At 58.8% G+C, this 16,651-nt stretch overlaps 5 protein-coding genes across 5 annotated transcripts; 3 read left to right on the forward strand and 2 right to left on the reverse strand.

The window, feature by feature from the left end:
* Positions 1–364: 364 nt before the first annotated feature.
* SAC1 (Phosphoinositide phosphatase SAC1) lies at positions 365–2,572 on the reverse strand (the record flags this gene model as incomplete). The annotated part of the gene is made up of 3 exons (XM_036642573.1): positions 365–535; positions 583–2,303; positions 2,365–2,572. 3 exons carry the CDS (start codon positions 2,570–2,572, stop codon positions 365–367), a joined length of 2,100 nt encoding a protein of 699 aa, XP_036491843.1.
* Positions 2,573–4,163: 1,591 nt separating this feature from the next.
* Positions 4,164–5,056, forward strand: ypt5 (GTP-binding protein ypt5; the record flags this gene model as incomplete). The annotated part of the gene is made up of 5 exons (XM_036642574.1): positions 4,164–4,242; positions 4,301–4,320; positions 4,376–4,402; positions 4,467–4,658; positions 4,709–5,056. The coding sequence occupies 5 exons, from the start codon at positions 4,164–4,166 to the stop codon at positions 5,054–5,056; spliced, it is 666 nt and encodes a 221-aa protein (XP_036491844.1).
* A 903-nt stretch (positions 5,057–5,959) lies between these two features.
* MIC60 (MICOS complex subunit MIC60) lies at positions 5,960–10,237 on the forward strand (the record flags this gene model as incomplete). Its single annotated transcript, XM_036642575.1, has 5 exons — positions 5,960–7,834; positions 7,887–7,922; positions 8,668–8,799; positions 8,863–9,925; positions 9,984–10,237. The coding sequence occupies 5 exons, from the start codon at positions 5,960–5,962 to the stop codon at positions 10,235–10,237; spliced, it is 3,360 nt and encodes a 1,119-aa protein (XP_036491841.1).
* A 129-nt stretch (positions 10,238–10,366) lies between these two features.
* Positions 10,367–11,857, reverse strand: MET7 (Folylpolyglutamate synthase; the record flags this gene model as incomplete). The annotated part of the gene is made up of 1 exon (XM_036642576.1): positions 10,367–11,857. The coding sequence occupies one exon, from the start codon at positions 11,855–11,857 to the stop codon at positions 10,367–10,369; it is 1,491 nt and encodes a 496-aa protein (XP_036491842.1).
* A 2,279-nt stretch (positions 11,858–14,136) lies between these two features.
* CGCS363_v010728 (uncharacterized protein) lies at positions 14,137–16,423 on the forward strand (the record flags this gene model as incomplete). The annotated part of the gene is made up of 4 exons (XM_036642577.1): positions 14,137–14,897; positions 14,949–14,995; positions 15,049–15,519; positions 15,573–16,423. 4 exons carry the CDS (start codon positions 14,137–14,139, stop codon positions 16,421–16,423), a joined length of 2,130 nt encoding a protein of 709 aa, XP_036491845.1.
* Between the last annotated feature and the right edge of the window lie 228 nt (positions 16,424–16,651).

Below are 16,651 nucleotides of genomic sequence, written 5' to 3' on the forward strand. Positions count from 1 at the left end.
CTTTATGTGCATCGACCCAGAATGAAGCGCACTATGAACGCCAAGATTGGTTCAGAGAGGCCACCCATCTCATCACTGTTGCGTCACACAAATGAACCAGATACCAGAACAAGAAAGTAGTTGTATTATTCAGTTCTAGCAGGGCATATTCTTTCACAAAGACATCTAGTCTATGCCAATGCCTCTAAACTCCCTGCTAAAGTATTCCTCAAGAACCCATGACAAAGGGGATATCAGGCCTGTCCTCCCAAAATGGCCTAGGCGGTATATTTGTGCTGGTTATGATTCAGCACAATGAGCAAATAAAAAACTGTGTGAAGCGACTTTTGCGCGTGAAGCTAATAAGACGATTATGCAGAAGAGTCTACTCAATCCTCTTCTTGCCCTCCTCAGCGTTAGAGTATCTTGCCGTGCTGAGGCCACGCTCATGGCGGGCAACAAAGGATCCCAGGACTGAGTCCTTGCGAGCCTTGGACATGTGTTCGTTGTAGCCTTCAAAGGCCCAGGGTCTGGGGTTCAGCTTGGGCCAGTTTACCTAGGCTCTGTTAGTGATGATCATCTCCTCACAAGTAGGGGACTTACGTAGAGCATGCCGTGGCCAAAGATGAAGCTCGAACACCAAGCAGCAACCGCTAGCCAGAAGAAGATGAAGATGCGCATGGTAACGGTAGCCTCAGTCTTGGTGAAGAGACCAACGAAGATGAGGAAGAGACTGAAGGCCAGAAGGTAGGGTACGGATTGGATGAGAATGGGGCGGCGGTCAGCGAAGATGAGGGAGCTGCCGATGTTGGCGGTGCCTGGCAAGTAGACCCCGAGAAAGAGATCAAACGAATCTTGACGGGGGCCGTCGAGGAAGTTGTTCTTGAAGTAGCGGGTGACACCGATACGGGCATCCTGAAGAGCACCCATCTTTGTGCGGACGCCAGTACGAGTGACGTCTGTCTTCATGGCACCAGTGCCAGAGTAGGAGTTCGAAACGACATCGGCGTTGTCGGCCCAGAGGTTGCGGAACATGTGCTCGAAAGCCGGGTCCTCATCGCGGAATGAGGAGCCACGGCTCATGAGACCCATCTCCTCAAAGATGCGGTCAAGCATGTGGCGGGCGAACATGGACTGAACGACGTTGGTGCGGTCGAGGCAGTCCATGCAGTTGGTGCGCATGACGCTGGTCTGGTAGCTGCGGGGCTCAAGACGGCCATCGTTGGCACCGGGCATGTCGACAGCGCGGAAGTAGCCCTGGGCATCAAGTGCCTCCTTGAGCTTCTCAATGAGAGCATAGGCACGGTGCATCTTCATGCCCTTGGTCTCGTGGTGGTAGTCGAAGTAGATGTAGTGAAGACGATCGAATTCGACGGCGCGCTTCTCAGGCTGGATCGTCGTGAACTTTTCGTTGGTGTGGCTATCGCCTTCGGTGCGCTCCTTGGGGGTTGAAATGAGCTTCTCGACCATCTGTTCGTATGAGTTCTTGACACGCTGCTCGCGGCCCTTCTGGTTGACCAGGTTGATAAGGTAGTTGTCGCCGTACAGGCGGATCTGCTCCTCAAAGTGTGCCTTGGCCGCAGGGAGGGCGCTGTCGATGCCGCGGACCTGCAGCTTCGGAACGTAGCGCAAGCTGTTGATCTCGGCCCAGTAGGTGGGGACACTGCCGCGAGTCTGGACGTAGGACATTATTTGCGTATCCTGGCCGCTGGCGCCGTACTTGCCACTCTGCATATCGGCGCTGCCAGCAAAACCTCCCATACCGCTGCCCGAATCATTGAAGATGGTGATCTGCTCGGTCTCGTTATAGTTGGCGGCATGGCCTTCGTCGTCGACACCTCGGGTGAAGTATCTGGTTCCGCCGCGGTGTCTCGATCTGCGCGAGATGAGGGTGACAGTGACTGGCGTTCCCTTGAAGGTCGTAGGCTTGATCTCGAGCATGCCGAAAATGACGGGGAGGATGAAGGGGTCGGCGCCGGCCTGGGGCCCTGCTTGACCTCTGGCGCCGCGGGTGCGGAAGTCGATTAGGTCGGACTGGAGGAAGCGGTTGAAGAAGAAGCGATCGTCGGCGCGCTGCCACAAGGGGAGAGAGGTGTCGGCAGAGGCCTGGCGCTGGAAGGAGTTTGTGAGGTCGATGGAGTAGGAGAAGTACATGGGGCCGTTCTTCATGAAGGTATCGAGCAGGCCGATGAAGGTGTCCTCGTCGGGGTCGCGGATCTGGCGCTCGCGCATGGGCAGGATCTCGGTGGTGATGACCTTGTAGACCATGTGGCCCTTGAGGCGGCCCATGGGCTGGGCCTTTGTGATTACAATGACATACTTGTCTGTCGCAATCGTCGAGTCAGTGCAGTGTTCGTTGGGGAGCTTGGGTGGCTACAGGCATACCGAGTCTAAGCTGGATGATGCCCAGAATACCAGCGATACTCGAAACTCGGGAGACTCTCTTGCCCAGGCCTGCATCGCCGAGGCGCAGGTCGCCGGTGGGACGGTCGATGACCAAAGCCGGGGCATCGGGGGAGGAGGGCGAAGTGAAGATGTAGGAATCGGGGGCGACTTTGACGTTGATGTCGCGGTAGGGGAGAGTGGGTGCCATGGTGTCGACGGCAACGGGTAGACTCGAGAAGAAGAGGAGAGTAGAAGGGTGTGGTGAAGCAAGAGGGAGAGAAAGGAGCGAGCGAAAGGATTAGAAAGTTAGGAGTCTTGATGCCCGTAGGATCGGTCAACGAAGGTGGGCGTTGGCGTTGTCGGCGATCGCAAAAAAGAGAGCAAGAACCCAGAGCCGCGAGCCTTGAGGACAGCTGGAGCTTGAGGCTTTGGTTGGCTGGCGAGGAGTGGCTGTCGTCACTTTGCAGGCGCAGTTCCCTTTCGCAGGCAGGTCCCTACCTCCTTACCTCATACCAAGCAGGACCCTCCACGGCTAGGAGGCGAGAGAGCTCCCTTGGCGGGTGGAAGGGGCAGCCGGGGGGACAGTGGACTGCTGCTGCTGCTGCATCTCAGTCAAGTTCCAGCTTCAAGGGTGCCGCTGCACTGACAGTGGACTGCCTTCGATACTGGTCGAGCAGGTAGGTACGTACCTCCTGGAAGTCCGGCTTGTGAAAGGGGGGCACAGACCACAGAAACGAAGCTCTGAGCCAATAAAAACACACAATAGACTCGGCATCACATGGCTTACATAACGCACCTCTTCATGTCACTGGGTCGGCTCTGCACTTGCACGTGGTACGTACCTGAAGATTGGTACCTGATGGACAATGATGTGGGCGGCGTGGAAAGTGAAGGGGCATTGGTCACTCAACACGTTCATCTCTCCAGCAGAGCTCCCTCTAGAACGGGACAGCGGAAGACTGGAGCTCAGCAAGGAGGCCGCGGACAGCTGAGGTAATAAATCAACGCCGTCTGCCACCAGCAGGACGCTAAGCTGCCTGAGGTAAAACGTGCTGCAAGAGGTGCTCTGAGCTTCCAACCGAAGTACCCTCAACCAATCTTCTGCAGCAAGATACCTGCGGCAGTAAGGTCATCATAACGGACCGGGCAAGCAGGGGATTTGGGCTATCGGGGTCACTGGAGGCCCCGTCCGCCTTGAGAGCTGCACCTGACAGCACTGCGCCGTCGCTTCCTCTGCTCTGCTGGAGGTGCCCGGTGCCCGGTGCCCAGCGTCGGCGTCAGTGCCAGTTCCATCCATTGCCTTCAGACAGAGAGGGACCCCCATTTCATTTGCAGTGCAGCCAGTGTGCCAGTGTCCCCAAGAGCCTGACGTGTGCAACGTGCCCGCCCAGCCATTCATCATCGAGCTTCACCACCCCCCAAGGCAGTCACATTATTCCAGGACCCGATTTACTTGCCATCGACTCCTTCTGACTGCCTGCCTTACCTACTACGCCAACCTACCTCTCTGTCTCCCACCTCTCGCCTCATCCACCACCCCACGCCGCGCAATCACCATTTCGATCCACGATACCACCGTTGCTTTGCGACCGACGCTGCTTTGATCGATCGTGCCCCCCGACCGACACCGCCCATTTCCCCCATTTCCGTTTCGACAAACGTCCGCTCCGCCAGCGACCCCGTCCGGCGACATTCCAGAGATCGGCTCCCAGTGCATCCTATCCGTCTGCGAGGTCCATCCACCTTGAAGCTTTCTGCAGCCGCCCACTTCTCCCATCCAAACCTTCACATCGCTCAAAATGTCTGCCCGAGGTCCTGGTGCCCCCGGCGCTCGCGGCATGAACACGCGCTTTGCGCAGTTCAAGCTGGTCTTGCTAGGTATTTCATCTCCGTCGATACCTTCTTTTGAATTGCTGGGCTAACAACGATGGTACAGGCGAGTCCGCTGTTGGAAAGGTACCTTTTCGGAACTCAGGGAATTGCTGCCCATCATGCTAACGTGTCCCCCTAGAGTTCCATCGTCCTGCGATTCGTCAAGGTATGTGGTCGATACCCGACGTCGATATCTTCAGAAAGCATCCCGCTAACGTCCGCCTCCATAGGACCAATTTGACTCTTACCGCGAATCTACTATCGGTGCCGCTTTCCTGACGCAGACCATCTCTCTCGACGAAAACACCACGGTCAAGTTCGAGATCTGGGATACCGCTGGCCAAGAGCGCTACAAGTCCCTCGCCCCTATGTACTACCGCAACGCCAACTGCGCCGTTGTTGTTTACGATATCACTCAATCCGTACGTCAAATGGCATGCACCAGCCGGAAACCGGAGGCTAACAGATGCAGGCTTCGTTGGATAAGGCAAAGGCGTGGGTCAAGGAGCTGCAGAGACAAGCGAACGAGAACATCATCATCGCCCTCGCCGGTAACAAGCTGGATTTGGTCAACGAGCAGCCTGATAAGCGAGCAGTTTCCACAGCAGACGCCGAGGCCTACGCGCGCGAGGCCGGACTCCTCTTCTTCGAGACGTCCGCGAAGACGGCCGAGAACGTCAAGGATCTTTTCACGGCCATCGCCAAGAAGTTGCCGCTCGACCAGGCCGGCCCTAGGCATGCTCGGCCAGGACAGCGACAGGGCGTCAGCCTCCAGCCCGAGACCCCCGGCAGCAACGTCAGCGGGCCCTGCAGCTGCTAGATGAAGACGACGCAAAGGATATCACATACCAGACGAGCCAGAGGACCGGAGAGAGAAGGGTATTTTTATCGGTTTCAGGCAGATTCCTGCCGACAGACTGCCCCAGGCGACCCAGCGGCCAAACACCACCCACAAACATGCACGTATATGACGGCGTTTTGGCTGGATGAGGTCGGACAGCGTTGTCTTGCACCCTACGCCGAGATAGGGTATGCCAGGCCCAGCTTTTTAATATCAACAGTACGTTTTTCGAGAGTGTGATTTACATTTCGTGTCTTCATTGCGCTGGTCATTCGGTTGTGGCAACTCGGGTGTAGGGACAGACCTGGATTAAGACGGTGTACGGGAACGGATTCACTTTTTACTATGGGGGGAAGCATCCTGCAGCATTTTTCTGATGTACAGTATGCAATAGAGGCAACTGTTTACGGATGGTTCACTTCATGGGTGTGCGCTTTATGAATGATGTTTGTGAGGCGTGCTGCCACGTCAAATAGAACAGATTGGATGGCAGATGTGACTTCTGTGCTGGGCGAGGATCGGGTGACGTCGTGAGGTATTTCTGGATTTCTCAAAGATGATGATAGTGCCATGAGATGCACACGAAGCTGCAAAAACCAATCCAGAGCGCATACAGACCAAAATCAATGTTTATCTGATTTTTTTGTCTAGAAAGTCTGGAGCTCGTCGCTCGCTCGCGTGTGCAGTGCAGTGACGTGAGCCACTGTTCATCCCGGTTCCTGCCGTCGGGCAGCGGATAGCACAGCGCGGCTGGCAGCTCCCAGTTTTAGCCGAACTTTTCCCTGAGCTTTTTTGTGCCTGGATTCCATCACATCCTCCACCACAACTCCCTCGACATCATCCCCCTCCCAAATCCGCCTTGTCGGCCCATTGCATCCCCTCATGTTGCGAACGTCGATTCGATCCGTGAGGGTGCTCGGCCACAGGCCTGCCGCGGCCGTCATTGGCCGCCAATGGCAGGCCGCCGCCGCCCGCCGGAGGCATTTTGCCGACGACAAGAAGCCCGACCCGACCAAGCCTGCAGTTCTGCCCGCATCAGAGACCATCACCGCTGAGAAGAGCGCCGCTCCCGAGCTCGCCGCCGCCGAGGCCACGATCCCCAAGACTGAGGTCCCTCTCACGCCCCCGACCCCTGCCACCGAGGCCGTCGCGCCTCCCCCCCAGACACCCGCCGCCGCTGCCCCGAAGAAGAAGGGTTTCTTCCGCAGACTGAGGAACCTCGTGCTCACCCTCGCTGTGCTCGGTGCTATCGGTTTTGGTGGTGGTGTCTGGTACTCCCGCGTCAACGACAGCTTCCACGACTTCTTCACCGAGTATGTTCCCTTCGGAGAGCAGGCGGTCCTCTACTTTGAGGAGATGGACTTCCGCAAGCGATTCCCCAACATCTCCAACAAGATCAAGTCGAGAGACACCGGCAGCCAGGTCGCGGTTCCCGCCCAGAGCGGTGCATCCTGGAGGGTAGCCGACAACGGTGAGCCTGCTGGCCGTCAGTCTAGTGCTGTTGACAAGGCCCAGGCTGCCAAGGTCGCCGCTGTCAAGGAGAAGCCCAAGCCCGTCGAGAAGAAGAAGAAGGCCCCCGAGCCCAAGCCTGCGCCTGTCGAGGCCAAGGTTGTCGCGCCTAAGCAGGAGGAGAACGACTTCAAGCCCCCCGAGGTCAACGAGCCTTCCCGCTTCCCCCCGATCCCGCCCATCGACGCTATCAAGATCGAGGACGCGACTGAGCCGGTTGTCCAGGACCTTGTCCGCATGCTCAACGACATCATCACCGTCATCAACGCCGACAAGGCTCACGGCCGCTACTCCCCCACCATCACCAAGGCCAAGAACGAGCTGAGCAAGGTTGGAAGCAAGATCAAGGCTATCAAGAGCTCCGTCGAGGAGAAGGCTGCTGCCGAGGTCCAGGCCAAGGTTGCCGACTTTGACAAGGCCGCCAACGACCTGATTGCCCGCGTGGAGGGCGCCATGGTTGCCCAGGAGGGCGCGTGGAGGAAGGAGTTTGAGGATGAGATGAAGAAGGTCAAGGAGAGCTACGACGCGCGCGCCAAGCTTCTGTTGGAGCGCGAGAAGCAGCTCAACGAGGAGCGCCTCAACAACCAGCTCCTCGAGCAGGCTCTTGCCCTGAAGAAGGAGTTCGTCACTGAGGTCGAGAAGCACGTCGAGTCGGAGCGCGAGGGTCGCCTGGGCAAGCTCGAGAAGCTGTCCGACGCCGTCGCCGACCTCGAGAAGCTCACCACCGGATGGAACGAGGTCGTCGACACCAACCTGCGCACCCAGCAGCTGCACGTCGCCGTCGACGCCGTCCGCGCCACCCTGGAAAACGCCACCTCGCCCCGTCCCTTCACCCGCGAGCTCGTCGCCCTGAAGGAGATTGCGGCCGACGACCCGGTTGTCAACGCCGCCATCGCCTCCATCAACCCCTCCGCCTACCAGCGCGGTCTCGCCAACGCCGCCCAGCTGATTGACAGATTCCGCATAGTCGCCAGCGAGGTCCGCAAGGCCTCGCTGCTGCCCGACGAGGCTGGTGTTGCCAGTCACGCGTCGAGCTACCTCCTCAGCAAGGTCATGTTCAAGAAGCAGGGTCTGGCCGACGGCAACGACGTCGAGAGCATCCTGACACGCACGCAGACTCTGTTGGAGGAGGGTAACCTGGACGCCGCGGCCCGTGAGATGAACGGCCTGCAGGGCTGGGCGAAGACGCTGAGCAGAGACTGGCTCGGCGAGGTGAGGAAGACGCTGGAGGTCCAGCAGGCACTTGATGTGAGCTTTTACCTTTCAGCTATGACATTGACACTAGCTAACAATTCACCAGGTCATTGCGACAGAGGCGCGTCTGCAGAGCCTCAAGGTAGAATAATGGACGGGACACACAAACACTTTTTCTTTTGTGACGCGGTTGGCTCGTGAGGAGACTTAGAGAGCCTAGACCTCTGGTCTGTGTAAGACATAGCCATAGACTTGAATGAAGGCAGTGTATTCTATCAGCTGTACTCTGTAGTATTGTGATGTACGAGTATCTCATGCTAGCCTTGAGCCTATTTGATTACAAGAGAAAGCATCACAGAGTCATTCATAAGATGCTAACACGCCCAGTTGACGGGACTGCATTATTTGAATCATGGAAAAACCGAGTCTATCGATAACTCGGTCCAGCAGCCGGTGATCGGAAGTAACGCCGAGCATTGACTTTTTTCATGGGTTTGTATATAAGTACCTTTTTCCCTGACAAGCTTCCAGTTCAAGGGAGCGCGGGAAGTGGGGCAAAGGTCCAAAACCCCCACCAACGGCATTTGAGAGCTTAGTGTTGCTGCCCCTCCAGACGGGAGCCGAATATGCATCATGTCCCTCGTCGCATCGTGCGCCTCGCCTGGAAAACGACGACGTTCACCAGCGGGAACAGGAAACCTACAACAGGACTTTTCGCGAGCACGAGGGGTGCTTTTAGGAATATGGCGGGACGAACGTATAATGTGAGTTTTTGCGCGGTCGGGCTCCGAGGTCGGGGAGGGGAGGAATACCCCGCGGTGGAGGGATGATGTTGGAGGGGGTGATGAGGACGCTTGGGACAGACTGAGCTGATTGGGGATGACCAGGATGCCGTCGACGCATTGAACACGCTGCAGACGCCCTTCGCTGTCATCGAGGCGCGGCGCAAGGCGGGCGTGCGGCCTGATGAAGCCTCCGTCAGGGAGATGAGGGCGTACCTCGCGCGGATCGGGTACACGGTGCGTATTCCTTTCTCTACATCTCCAAATCACAGACAGCCAGCTGACACGACCTCTTCGCAGACCGCAGACCTCGACAAGCTCAACGTAATCCACGTCGCCGGCACAAAAGGCAAAGGCAGCACCTGCGCCTTCACCGACTCCATCCTCGCCTCGCACCGCGCGCTCTCCCCGTCCTCTGTCCCGCGCAAGGTCGGCCTGCTCATCTCGCCGCACCTCATCGCCGTGCGCGAGCGCATCCGGATCAACGGCGCGCCCATCTCGGAGGCCCTCTTCGCCAAGTACTTCTTCGAGGTGTGGGACCGGCTGGGCAGCAGCACGGCGGACGCCGAGGGCGTGGCGCTCGGCACGCGGCCGATTTACTCGCGCTACCTGACGCTGGTGAGCTTCCACGCGTTTATTGAGGAGGGGGTGGACTGCGCGATTCTGGAGACGGGGATTGGCGGGGAGTATGACGCGACGAATTTGGTGGGACGGCCCGTGGCGACGGGGATTACGACGTTGGGGATCGATCATGTGTTTGCGCTGGGGGACACGGTGGGCAAGATTGCGTGGCATAAGGCGGGGATTATGAAGACGGGCAGTAGGGCGTTTACGGTTGAGCAGGTGGGCGAGGCGCAGGGTGTGCTGGAGGAGCGGGCGGCGGAGAAGGGGGTGAATTTGGAGGTTGTGAAGGTGGATGAGAGGATGAAGGATGTCAGGATACGGCCGGATAAGGAGTTTCAAAGGCGGAATGCGAGTTTGGCGGTGCGGCTTGCGGAGAGCGTGTTGGAGAGGCTGGAGGAGGGGTTTAAGCCTGATCCCGCGAGGTTGCCTGAGGCGTTTGTGAAGGGGCTGGAGGACGTTGTGTGGAGGGGCCGGTGCGAGGTGAAGGACGAGGGGAGCGTGGTGTGGTTTGTGGACGGGGCGCATACGACGGACAGTCTGAAGATGGCGGGGCGGTGGTTCGCTGGGGAGACGGAGGCGCGGAGGGGGAGGCGGGTGTTGGTGTTTAACCAGCAGGGCCGGACGGAGGCGATTGACTTTCTGGATGGGCTGTATGAGGCTGTGAAGAGGGACGGGAGGGGGTTTGATGGGGTTGTGTTCTGTACGAATGTGACGTACAAGGAGACGGGGTACAAGCGAGGTGAGTTGACATTCTGCTGGATGGAGGGTTGTTGGGAAGCTTTGCTGACGCCGGACAGATTTCGTGAATCACCAGTACGATAATAAGGCCATCGAGGCCATGACGGTGCAGAAGCAGTTTGCGGAGCGGTGGAGGGAGCTGGATCCGCAGGCTGACGTGCGGGTCATTCCGACCATCGAGGAGGCCCTGGACTACGTCCGCGGCTTGGCGGAGAGCAATCAGGAGGGGGAGAGCGTGCAGGCCTTCGTCACGGGCAGTCTGCACCTCGTCGGCGGCGCGCTGCAGATTCTCGAAGGGGCGGATGCTCTTTGAGTACACCATGTCCGTATGAACAGGCGTTTATGTGGGGGGTTTTGGGGTTTCAACATTACAGCGGGGATCTATATATCATTCCTCGCGGATTCAACTCTAGATTACTTTTTTCAAGAAGGTGTAGGTTAATCAAAACTGGCTTTCTGGCTCTAGGAAGCCTATCAAGTTGCCGACCAGGTACATGCTCCCCGTCACGAGGACCTTCGTCGCCTCCTCATGAGCGGATGCGATCTCGTCGACGGCGGCCTTCATCTCGCCCAGATCCGCACACACCGTTGTTTTGGTGTTAGGATACGCCGCCCGCAGCGCCTCGGCGCACTTCTGCTGCACTCCCACATCCGCATCCTCGAGCCTGGCCTTATCGTTCCGCGTGAAGATTGCATGCGTGAGCTTCGCCTCCAAGTCCACGCCGCACGCCTTCATCTCCGCCAGCAGGCCCAGCAGCAGCTCCGCGGCGTCGCGCTCCTGCTGGTTGAAGACGAGGACGAAGGGCGTGTTCGGGGGTGTGATGAGCGGGGCGATCCAGGCGGCCACTTGCGCGAGGGAGTCGGCGTTGTGCGCGCCGTCGAGGTGGTATGAGACGCGCCCTTTGGGGATGATTTCGTGGCGCCCGCGGAGGGATGCGTTCCGCAGGCCTGTGGTGACGCCCTCGGGGAGGTTTGTAAGGGAGGTGTCTGGGGCGATGGCGGTGTCCTTGGACTCGAGGACGCGGAGGTGGTGCCGTGCTGCTAGGGCCGCGAGGGCCTGGTTCCTCTTCTGGAACTCGCCGCCGGGGATCTTTGCGTCAGGCACACCAGGCCAGGAATACACCTCCGCGTCGGGGAGCTCGACCAGCGTTGCGCCGGTGGAGGCCGCGCGGTCGCGGAGGACGGCCATGACGCCCGGCTGGGCGTCGAGGGCGCGGGTGAAGGTGGCGACGCCGGGTTTCATGATGCCGGCCTTGTGCCATGCAATCTGCTCCGCGGTGGAGCCGAGCATGGCGACGTGGTCGATGCCGAGCTGCGTGATCACACACGCCGTGACGGCTTCGGGGGGCAGGATGTTGGTGGCGTCGTATTCGCCGCCGATGCCGCACTCGACGACGGCGGTGGAGACGCCCTCGGCGAGGAAGATGCGCAGGGCGAGGAGGGTGAGGTAGCGGAAGTAGAAGGGCTTGGCGCCGGCGTCGATGTTCAAGGATGGGTCGGCGGGAGCGGCGGAGAGGGTGTCCCAGAGGGCGAAGAAGTGGTGCGCGAAGAGGGGCTGGGGGACGGGGAGGCCGTTGATGGAGATGCGCTCGCGGGGGTGGAGGAGGTGCGGGGAGGTGTAGGTGCCGATCTTTGTGGATGGGGGCGAGGAGGCGAGGACGGCGGAGGAGGTGAGGGTTGTCACGGTGCCTTTGCCCTTGGTGCCGGCGATGTGGATGTAGGAGAGGCGGGAGAGGGTTGAGGGGGGGAGGTTGGCGCGGAGGAGCCAGGCGCGCATCTCGGGGATTGCGAGGGCGTTGGGGTCGGCGGGCGGTTTTGAGGGGGAGGAGGCATCTTTATCTTTGGGGGCGTTGAAGAGGGCGTGGACTTTGAGGTTCGGGATGAGGGTGTTGAGGTGGTCGAGGGCGTCTTGGTATGTTCGTGAGGCCGACATGGTGGTGAGCGAGCGGCGGGTGAGAGGTTTGACGGGTGAGGAGGAGATGAGCGGCGATGAGAGAAGGCGTATGAGACGGCTCATTGGGTGTTAACTAGAAGATGTCATCGGTCCCAGGGTTGCATGGTGTGTGAGTTGGATTGGTGGTTGAGTTAGGACGATTGAGGCTCAAATTAGGTTGGAGGGGTGAAGTGAAGCTTTGGAGGGGTAAAATGGTGTGTAACATTTGGGACGACGTTACGGCATTTTTAGCGTCTTTTTGGCGCGTTTCCCCACGCGCTCCTGCGTCTGTCTCCCTTTGGACACTTGCAACATCCAACTTCAAGACATCAATCTCGCAGATTTACTAGACAGCCAGTCCCATGAAATGATTCAGCTATCCTCGTAGTTGAGCGACGACTCATGAACATAGTATATTCACTGGAGCATCTGCCTGACATTGACGGAAATCCGTGGAGAATGGCATCGGAAAGTTACTAACAACTTTGGCAGATTTTCTCCATTGAAGCCCTCCACAGACTGCGTCTGGACCTCGTATCGTCTGAAGATGGCGACCGGATCCTTTTGATCACCATTCAACCCGACCGCCGACCGGTAAAGTCGGGCGGAACATCTCGAAATCTCCGGCCAGGGCGGCGCACCACCGCCGTTGCATCGGGAGGAGCTCGCTTCCAGAACCAAGGACCAAGGACCAAGGGACCCCGCAACTCCGTGACGCAGGGGTGGTGGTCCAATGCAACATTATGAAGAAGACCCCAATCCCTAATGACCCCGTGTTCTGTGTCCTGCAGTCTGCACATCTCACGGAATGACCACCGACAGGGAGCAGCGTTGTGCGAGCAACGGCGCCTCCGCCGCCCTGTTCGTTGAGGCTATTCAGAGTCCGGATCCAGACTCTTCCGCGCGGCCTCTGCAAGGCCCGTCGGCAAGGGAGCCAATCTTGCCCTGTTTGGAGTATATACGTGGCAAATCACCTTCTCCTTTCCCCCCAGCGAAGTTTGTCGAATCCACCTCTTCATATCGAGCGATAGGCATTCTCGCCCAACATCTAGGCGGGCATCGGCTTCAGATCCAGTGAAGACGAAAGAGAGAGATCATCATTAGCCAGAGGTCGGGTAGGGCTGCCGTCCCCCTTAAGACGGGATTTCCTTCAATGCCGCCTCTTCCCTTGCTGCTATTTACAGCAAGCGCTGTCACCCCTGGTTTGAGGCGTCCAAGGCTGATCCCTCATCCCACGCACACGCCGTCCAAGGATCTGGGACGGTGAACGGACCTAAGCCCTGTAAGGCACGTTTCCACACATCTCTCTTTTTCCTTCTTTCATCTCAACTTTTATGGGCAGAAATAATGCAACGAATAACAGCAGCCGTCAATCCCACGGCATGAAAACACCATATGTGAAAGTTCACGATGCCGTGGACCCAAGCTCTCGGCGTCTCCTCAAAGCTTGCCCCAGACGCACGGAAATCCCCAGAAATTGGCACAAATCAACTGTGGACCGTTTCCCTCGTCAATTGACAATTGCCAGAGAAGATTATCCCAGCGACAATTCCCCCGTTGATCAATCAAACCGCCCGGGCTGCCGGCGGGCGGAACTCGCGGGGAGACGGACAGACGAACAACAAGCGTTGTAAACAAAAGCTCTCCACGTTGGCAGCAGCAGCAGCGGCGGCGGCCTCGCCGTCGAATTCGTCACCGCCGCGCGACCCCCAATTTGCTTTCCGGAACATGGGAGGACCCTCCACGGGTTTGATCATCTCGACCAGTCGTCGCGCATTCTCCAGTCTCACATAGATGGCGGTTCATCTGGCAGCAGAGAGCCTGTCCGGGGTGTCACGACTCGCTTGCCTGGGCGACTGACTCGCCGGCCTGTTTTTTTCTGGTGATCTGGAAACCCGCCAAATGGGCTCGGTCTCGCCAAGACCAAACAGTCAAGAATGCGACGGCGCTGTTTCTGTTGGGGGCAGACTGCATGGAAAATGGGAAACTCAATGGCGTGCTGTCTCTTCTCTTGACTCTCTCTGTCAAACCAAGAAATGCTCTCTTTTGTTTTCAACGCCATAACATAGACATATTATCAACTGCCCACGCTCGTTTCTACTACTCACGCCCATCACGGACCATTCATTCAACTTCTCTTCGACAAGGGCAGGCGCAGAGCGTCTTGCATTAAGGCGCCGTACACTAACACAACTCGGGACCGAACCACCCACCAAATGGCTCGAACGATCTGGCGACACAGCGCCACGTCCTCACCGTATGGGGACTCGCCAACCGCGATGGGGAGGAACTCGACAGAGGCAGCGCGGCGGGAGACGATCGACCTCGAGGATATAAGCGCACACATCCGGGCCTCGCACGGGGGTGCCGCCGCTCCGACACGGCCGTGGTCGCGGCGGACGGACGGGACGACGGATTTCTACGGCGCACGGCATAGCATCGACAGCGCGAGGACGGACGATATCAGGGACTGGCCGCGATACGCCAAGATGGAGAAGGCCGGGTCCGCGTTCCCGTCGCCGCTGGGGACGAGCGTCTCGCAGACGAACTTCCTGCACCCGCCGACGCCGGACGCCATGGACAGCAGCGCCAGCGCGGCCTCGTTCGACCGCAAGCGCGACGAGTTCAACGACACGATACACCTGACGTCGAACGCGCCGCCGGGGGCCGAGGGGGGCAAGGCGGGCGGCAGCAGCTTCCTGTGGTGGACGTGGGCGCTGTGGCTGCTGGGCGCGCTGATGGTGACGCTGACGGGGCTGTACTCGACGGGGTCGGCCAAGGCGCTGATGAAGCAGAGCTTTTTCGTGGCGTCGCCGCAGAACTCGATTCTGCTGCTGCGCGTGCTGACGGAGCTCTGCGCGGTGGTGTTGGCGGCGCTGGTGGTTGTCGTGGTGGAGGATCTGCAGTGGGCTCTGGCCTCGAGGCCTGGGGGTGTGAGCTTATTGCACTTTGTCGGATTGGATTCCGGGACGGGGGTGTGGGGGCTGTTGAGGCTTTTGGCCACGGCGGATTGGAAGGAGAAGTATTCGAGTTTGTTTCGGTGAGTGGTGATGGCGCTCGAATGAAGAGATGGCGTGCTGACATCGGACAGGTTGTTGGTCATTTGCTCGATTCCCCTACCTGGTATCATTCTCATGGGTGAGTTAGGTCTTCAGACTAATACCACGAGTTCATGCTGACATCTATTCCAGGCGCCATCTCCATCGAAATGGTCACTTTCCCCGAGAAGACCTACCCAGTATCTGCCGGCATCGGCCCCTTTAATGCCTCTAATGTCTATCATGTCCGAAACTCCACGGCGACCGCTTTGCTGGTGCAGATGGGCAGTCCCGCGTGGTCCGACCGAGACTCCTTCTCTCTGGACCCCCTGACCAAGGGCGTCGGGAAGTGCACGGGGCCGGACGGCAACTGGGCTCCGTGTGATGAGTCGCATCTCCTCACCGGCGGTGTCGTCGCCATTGCTCCGCAAACAGACGACCTGAAGCAGCTCCCGGGGTCCGCCTCCTACGTTGTTCCCAAGACGAGAGTCGTCCAGCTCGAGTACGGAAAGGTGCCGGATCTCGAGAACCTCCGCAAGACCGGCAAGTGCTTCCTTCTCGGAGCCGCCAGCGCCGCGTCTTACTGGTGTGCCAAGACCGGCGACAACAACGCACTCCTTTTCGGTAAGACTGCCATCCCACTTGCATATCGCAAGGATGCTAACATCTCACACCAGGCTCCGCATACTGCCCAATCTCCATGCAGGCCACGAGCTCCTGCATCAACGACACAACCTGGACCAGCAAGCTCGAAATCTCCTCCTCCCTCTTCGTCTACTCGCGCCTCGCCACCATCACCTACGACCGCGGCAACTTCTCCATCCTCGCCGTGACCGACATGACGCCCGCCAAGCAGGACATCATCACCCTCGACGACTACATGCTCTCCCTCTCCGCCGTCGTGCCCGGGTTCAACGCGAGCAGCAGCCAGGACGCCACCAAGGGCGACAACTCGGCCCTCGCAATCTACGCCGTCACCGCGCTGCCCATCAACGACTCCGAGGTCGCCAAGAAGCAGTCCCTCAAGGCCATCCGCAAGGCCATGTCCGTGCCCTTCCACTACTTCCACGCAAACTACTTCTCCAACGGCCCCTCCATCTGGGAGCTGACCGGCCCGCGCGAGGGCCTGCCGGCGGACATGTACACCGACCTCTCCATCTCCGTGCTCAGCCACCAGGTCGTCGCGGGGAAGGTCAGCAGGGTGCTGTTCGTGCTCGTCAGCAGCACGATTCTGTGCCTGTCGGCGGCGATTATCGTGGCGACGTCGCGGGTGTGCGAGAAGAGACCGGAGCGGTGCGGGTATCCGACGCTCGACTTTGCGGCGGTGTGCGCCGTCCGGGGGATGCAGCCGGCGCCGGCGGGGTGGGACCAGGAGAGGCAGGACGGGACGGGCGGCCCCGGTGCTGGTCCCGGAGGTCCCGGCGCCGGCGGACACACGCTGCACAAGAGCCTCACGCAGCTGGGGCAGAAGCCGAAGCCGTTTGACGTTGCGAAGAATATCAAGAACGACCGCGTAATAATCAGTTAAGCACAGCAAAAGCAGAACGATACCATTTAGAATTTAGACTTAGAATTAAAGAGTAATGAATTATGAGTTAATACCCTACCATTCATACCACCAACCAACCAATCGACTAGATAACGTTCTGTTATCCGTGAGCTTCGAAAAAGCGGCAGTAGCGACACCGGAGAGCCGCGAACTGTAAATGGCAAAGCGGCAGATCCGATCCGATCATGACTGGACAATCACGGCGTC

The sequence above is a fragment of the Colletotrichum siamense genome (assembly GCF_013390195.1).
Source record: "Colletotrichum siamense strain Cg363 chromosome Unknown KSG_Cg363_contig07, whole genome shotgun sequence".
Lineage (NCBI taxonomy): Eukaryota > Fungi > Ascomycota > Sordariomycetes > Glomerellales > Glomerellaceae > Colletotrichum > Colletotrichum siamense.